Source organism: Amphibalanus amphitrite, unplaced genomic scaffold (genome assembly GCF_019059575.1).
Source record: "Amphibalanus amphitrite isolate SeventyFive unplaced genomic scaffold, NRLGWU_Aamphi_draft 001454F_arrow, whole genome shotgun sequence".
NCBI classification, from domain to species: domain Eukaryota; kingdom Metazoa; phylum Arthropoda; class Thecostraca; order Balanomorpha; family Balanidae; genus Amphibalanus; species Amphibalanus amphitrite.
Window position 1 is genome coordinate 121,325 of NW_024882947.1, and position 6,137 is coordinate 127,461.

The following is a 6,137-nucleotide window of genomic DNA, read 5'->3' on the forward strand; positions in this document are numbered from 1 at the left end:
GTCTCATCGGTGAGACGTTATTATACACTTCTCAAGATTTGATCACGTCGACGCGTGCTTGTGTTGCGAAAACGCAACGAAGGGCGTAAATGGGTTAAAAACGTTAGGTAGGTATAGGACTGGGTATACCTAGGTATGGAACTTTCGTCGCGATCGGCCGCTTTGCTTTTTGCATGAGTTCTCACGAAAAATTAAAAACGAGGGGCGTTTTCCCTTCCCCTCCTCCACCTAGTTTGACCCCCCTCCACCTTATACCTACCAAGAATCAAGATTACTTATACCTATTACCTACCCCACTGCCAGCGATGATTCTTGGGCCTTGGCACACTGCACAGTTTTTACTCCGATCCCCGGTCGTGTCAAGATCGTGTGGCGAGAAAACGGACGGAAAGAAGCCAGCGTCCAGGGTATATTGAACTAGCGTCTACATCTAGGATCCATGTAATAAGCTTAGCTTTACTTGGATGTCGCCAGAGGACGGGGTAATCGCATTTGCATCCATTTGCATCTACGTGGCGTTGTTGTAAACATCGCGGCGCAGCCAGTGAGAGAGCGCCACGCAATTGTCGCATCCGCGTCAACTTTTTCACCGTTCGTCTTTGCCGGCCGGTTTCCGTCTTTCATTACTTGGCGTTCTTCCTGTCGGGTCTTGAGACTGATTTGTGTGAGTAATTTTATTTGTTCCTCCTTAGAACCATTTTTTGCTGATATAGAAAGTACCTACCTAGCAAGTCAAAGAAGTTATGTAGCACTTACACGTAGCAACCAAGTTGCGGCTATGGACTATGATGGATCCTTGGATGGATCACAATCATTTCTGAGGGCTGTTCACGGGCCCTGTGTGCGGTCGGACCGCACACAGCCTCCAAGCTCCGCCCACTGCGTCCCTACGTCAGCCTTCCGTCACCGCACACAGCGATCGCTGTGGCCGGTCGGGACTGGCCACAGCGGACCGTCCACCGCACGCAGCCGTGACGTCAGAACCGCCTACCCATCCCCTACCCCCACGCCTGCTGGACGCACCGCACACAGCGCACGCAGCAGTGTGCGGTGCCCGTGAACACCCCTCCGATTTTTTCTCTTCCCCGAGTGTTGGACTTGAGGAATCACGTCACTACAACTAAGCCTGAATGCTCATTTGTATTGTTTAGGTATTTTAAGTGGTAGTTGATTATCAGCCTAAGAGTTTATTTTTGGGTGGTCATGAATCAAAATACTAAGATGGCTTGAGGGCATGTACTTGGAGATGGCAACACACTTTTTTTCCTTGTGGCGTTTAGAATGTAGGAGATTGGGTACTTATAAGATTGTTAGTAATTTTTTTTTGGTATGCAGTGTTCATTTTTTGGTAATGCAGTGGTGCGTGTTGTTGCGATTGCGAAATACACCTCCAGAGCACCTCTCGTGAGCAGCCACCAGTTATTGAGGTAACCTACTGATAAACATTTTGACTATCAGATACTCTGTGAAAGCTGCTCCACAGAAGGTATTGGACAGTAAATTGGTGACCTTGGCTTCTTTGGATTAAAGGCAAATATATTGAATAAAATGTTTTTAAAGTATGGCAGACACTTCTTGACACAGAACTAAATGGAGGCTGTTATAGTCTAGATATGTTCTGAGTTAAAGCCAAACAGCTTTTGATGCACATGCCAACATACTTAATTCCTTTGTCTGACATCATTTTTCTAATATTTTCAGACAGCTGGTGTAGACAATTTACTCAGTTCACTAAGTTGTGAGCCAAATAGGTACATGGTAATGACTTGAAGCACTTTGTCTGAATTTAGATGGCTTGGCTGTAGCACTTACTACTTTCACAGCTAATTTGGAATTATTGGTCCTTTGAGGCACTGTACCAGGTACCTATTTGCCCTTTTTTTACAAAATGAGAACTGCAACCTCAAATAATGGCTTTGTTCCTCATCTGCTTAAAATGAGGAACTTTGCAAAGTTTGTTTTGGTTAAAAAGTAAGATAAAGAAAGCTATGACTCTTGTAACAGACCATACATTATCCAAGGTCATGATAATTGATAACTGAAGATCAGAGCCAAATGTGCTGGAGCATGAATGCATAGGTCCTCTCTGCTGTAGGTGTTCTACACATAACAGGTCATACATTTTTATACATAAACTATGTCCCAGCTGAACAATAACATTTACAACTATAACAGGTCAAGATTACACAGTTGCTCTCCAAGGCATTCTAAAAATGTTCCAACTTCCATGTAAGCAGTAATTGTGAAGCTTAGTTATGCTTAATTATTTGATGTGTCATTTGCTTAGTGTGTTCCACATAGCAGACTTTGATTTGCGAGACATAAAGGTGATTTGGTTGACCCATGGTTGGTGCCTTGTGAGTGGTGGCTCCAAAAATATTGCGCTGGTAACTTACTTGGTGACTGAGGATGTTCAGTTGTTCACTTTAGGGGTTAAATGGCACCAAACCAGGTTGTATCTTTCATTCCAAGAATTTGGTGCACATACAGTCCCTGAAAGTTAATTCACCTCTCCTCTATTTCAGAGACCACCATGCAGCAAGTGATGCGCTCAGCAGTCTGCCTGGCTCTTCTGGGGCTGGCTTTTGCTGCTGAGGCCAATGGCCCCAAGGTCACAGATAAGGTAAGGCTCAGCTTAACACTCGACTATGTGCATTGTACAGGATAGAATTAGCACATCTGGGTGTTTTTGCACTCAGTTTCTCATAAGCTGGCTGTGGGATGCATTACATACATCTGGCTTCCATTGCACAGTGTTAGTCCTGATAATAGAACTGAAAACATCCATAACATGGTCATTACTTATTCTCTAGTCTTAATTACGGCCGTGAGGTTCGACATAGTGATGTCCCTATTTATTTTGCATAAATTTTGATAACCTAAAAAATGTTTAATGATCATTGGTGTGAACGAACATGTCCTCATGTACCCCTTTTCTCCCTCCCACACCCTTCCCTCACCCTACTGCCCATCTTCCCTGCTCTGCAGGTCTGGTTCGACATCACCATCGGAGGCGAGGCCGCCGGCCGGATCGAGATCGGCCTCTTCGGCAAGACGGTGCCCAAGACAGTGAAGAACTTTGCCGAGCTGGCCACCAAGCCGGCCGGCGAGGGCTACAAGGGCAGCAAGTTCCACCGGGTCATCTCGGACTTTATGCTGCAGGGCGGCGACTTCACCCGCGGAGACGGCACCGGAGGTGAGGGACGGCGGGACCGGGAGTTTACGGGGAGGGGTGGAATGGGGTGGGGGTGTCCGCGTGGGAGAAAAGAAGATGTTTTGTTGAAATTTGGGAACGAGATCGTAACCATGTATGGCTGGTCAATAAGGATAGAGGCCTGGCTACACTTTGCGTTTTCTGCGTGCGTTTTCTGCGGGTTTGCGTGATTTGCGGAATATCGTTCTAGAAAGAAACGACATTACGTTTTTGTGATGTTTTTCACATAAACTTTTAATTAATATAAGCGTTTTATTAACTTTTATATAAATATTAAAGAAGTTAAATGAGTAATAACTTTTTTCCTAGAACGATATTACGCAAAACACGCAAACTCGCACAAAAAACGCACGCAGAAAACGCATAGTGTAGCCAAGCCTTCATACCAATGAGCTTTTCCGATGATGCATAACTTCGTATATTGCCGAAGCAAAATCTCGCACCAAATTATAACACAAATTGGAATGTTGTACGCAATACGCTTGGATGACGACGTGATCGCCCGGCATCCGTAGCCCGGAGAAGGACCGCTCCGGTTGTTTTTCAATAGAAAAACACAATTCTAACGAATAGTGTTTGTCTTTTCAAACAACCTGCGGTTACACCGGATGAGACAGACAACATTTAACTACCCAAACGTTTTTTTTTTTTTTTTGCAAAAAAATATGGTTGATTTTCCAGGGCAACCTGGATACCGATATAATATTTACGTTCCCCACAGGTATTGCAACCCTGCCATCTTGTGATCGCTCTATAATTATATCGTATTTATGAGGCATTTTTGTCCATCCCTCTCAGGCCGCAGCATCTACGGCGAGAAGTTTGCCGACGAGAACTTCAAGCTGAAGCACTACGGCGCCGGCTGGCTGTCGATGGCCAACGCCGGCAAGGACACCAACGGCAGCCAGTTCTTTATCACCGTGAAGAAGACCTCGTGGCTGGACGGACGCCACGTCGTCTTCGGAAAGGTCCTCAAGGGCATGGTGAGTGGAGCGGTCGAGACGTGGTGGTGAGGGTAGGCTGATGATGGATGGTTGCTGTTTGGTTCGACACCATTGGGCGATAATGGCCGGTGGGATCGACACCATCGCATTTTATATCATGACCGCATAGAGGCCTTAAATTATACTGATTTTGCTCTGTGCATTTGTTAAAAAACTGCATAGACAGTATGCATGCAGTGAGCAGCCTCTAGACTGTTCGGTTATGTTGAGCTGCCTGCTTAATGCTTATCCAGATTATTTCGAAAATGTTGAAAATACAAATATATGTGGTAGTTATTTCAAGTTTGTTAGTATCTAATTGTGTTTAAAACGTAATTCGGAATTCAATCGCAGCTTTCTTCGATGATTAAGTTGCGTCGGTCTACAGCTGTTTCACCACCCACCCCCTTTTACGAGACAAGACTTTGACCGTCACTTTCTTCCCTGTTAGAGCGTGGTTGGTAGGTTCCTTTCTCCCCCCTCCCCCATCAAGACATGGTCTGGAATGCTCCCGTCTAACCTGTCTCCCGTCAGGACGTGGTCATCAAACCCCTCCCTCTTCTCTCTTTCAGGACGTGGTCCGTAAGGTGGAGGGCACCAAGACGGACGGCCGGGACCGGCCTGTCAATGACGTGGTCATCCTGGACTGCGGACACGAGCCGCTCGCAGAGGCAGCCTACTTCGCCGTCACAAAGGACGACGCCACTGCGTAGGTGCCGCCGCGTGACTGACCCGCTGACGTCCAGAGGTGCACAGGACGGCTGGCGTTTGGAGTTTTCCTCCTGGGGGTCCACTGGCGGTCGGAGTTCTCCAGGGGTCCACTGGCGTTAGGGTGCTCTGGGGGTCTGCTGACTACCGGAATACTCCGGGCTTCAATGTCCGATTGTCGTTCGGAGTTCTCCGGATATCCGCTGGCACCCGGAACGACTGGCGTTTGGGGTCCTCCGAGAGTTCACTGGCAATCTGTCCTCCGGGGGTCCGCTGACGTCCAAATTACTCCTCGACGACTGACTTCGGGAGGCCCCGGGCGCCAAGACGAGCGAGGTGCGCGATTGGGATGGGCATGGGGACGGGAGGTCGAAGGTCTACGGGGGTCTCAGAGTGAGAGTGCATTATTGTGTGGGCGTCCGTTTCAGTTGAGATTGCGTGCCAAGCACGCGAACCGTCTGCTGTGGTTACTGTTTGTGATAGGACTCACCGCGCGGGGAAGAAAAGAACTGTTTTTGGGTGCGACTGGTGCATTGTTCTGGCCTCATTCCAAGCTCCAAGCGTCAATAGACTAGCCTTTTTGCTCATGTTGCGCTACCATATTGTCCTGTTTGAAATACACGCCGATATTGTCTACATTGTCTTTGAGCTATGTGGGCATTTTTAGGTGATGTGCTAGGGGTTCGGACAGGTCACATTGAGCGCGAATTTCAGCAGCAACACCTTACGGGTCTGGCTTATAAGCAGTCTGTCAATGCAAACCTAGGGGGAAGGATAGAAAAGGAGTTCGATGGGACAGTAGGCAGCATGCAAAGCTCGTCTTGTAACTATATCGGTCCGATGTCGTACCAAGATTAACTAATCCCGGTATCGTGATGCGACCTCATGCCGCTGATGCGCTCATCAGGAAACAACCTCCAATGACTGATTATGTGAAGCACGGGTCGCGACGCGCCAAAAACATAGAGAGGCGCATAATTTGACACCATCTCCAAAAGTTGGGACACGATGCTGCAGTTAATCCATTCAACACCGTTTAATCTATTCGAAACACTCGTGACTCCCTTCCACCACCCCCCCCCCCTCCCATCCCGCTAAAATAAAAATGCACGGATCCCCGACCGAGACCACCTCATCCGTCCTACTCACATCGTCTGTGCCAATATCCCAAAGCTGTTGTTCCTAGATCCGTCACTAGATGGCAGGCACCTCACTCTCCCATCTCGGTCACC

At 47.7% G+C, this 6,137-nt stretch overlaps 1 protein-coding gene across 6 annotated transcripts; it reads left to right on the top strand.

The window, feature by feature from the left end:
• The first annotated feature begins 484 nt into the window (after positions 1 to 484).
• On the top strand, positions 485 to 5,541 carry LOC122373173 (peptidyl-prolyl cis-trans isomerase 5-like). 6 transcript variants are annotated; one of them, XM_043351007.1, is made up of 6 exons: positions 1,109 to 1,151; positions 1,702 to 1,862; positions 2,526 to 2,623; positions 2,989 to 3,196; positions 4,013 to 4,197; positions 4,770 to 5,541. In XM_043351007.1, exons 3-6 carry the CDS (start codon positions 2,534 to 2,536, stop codon positions 4,908 to 4,910), a joined length of 624 nt encoding a protein of 207 aa, XP_043206942.1. In that variant the 5' UTR covers positions 1,109 to 1,151; positions 1,702 to 1,862; positions 2,526 to 2,533; the 3' UTR covers positions 4,911 to 5,541. The 6 variants fall into 6 exon arrangements, with proteins under 6 accessions (XP_043206937.1, XP_043206938.1, XP_043206940.1 ...); XM_043351002.1 differs by lacking the exons at positions 1,109 to 1,151; positions 1,702 to 1,862 and adding an exon at positions 485 to 664; XM_043351003.1 differs by lacking the exon at positions 1,702 to 1,862 and having other exon boundaries at positions 1,065 to 1,151.
• Positions 5,542 to 6,137: the final 596 nt, after the last annotated feature.

Excerpts from the sequence above, each read along its gene's own strand:
- LOC122373173 (XM_043351002.1), top strand. The coding sequence starts at position 2,534 with ATGCAGCAAGTGATGCGCTCAGCAGTCTGCCTGGCTCTTCTGGGGCTG. Across the intron at positions 2,624-2,988 it reads GCCCCAAGGTCACAGATAAG|GTCTGGTTCGACATCACCAT; the intron begins GTAAGGCTCAGC and ends CCTGCTCTGCAG. Across the intron at positions 3,197-4,012 it reads CCGCGGAGACGGCACCGGAG|GCCGCAGCATCTACGGCGAG; the intron begins GTGAGGGACGGC and ends CATCCCTCTCAG.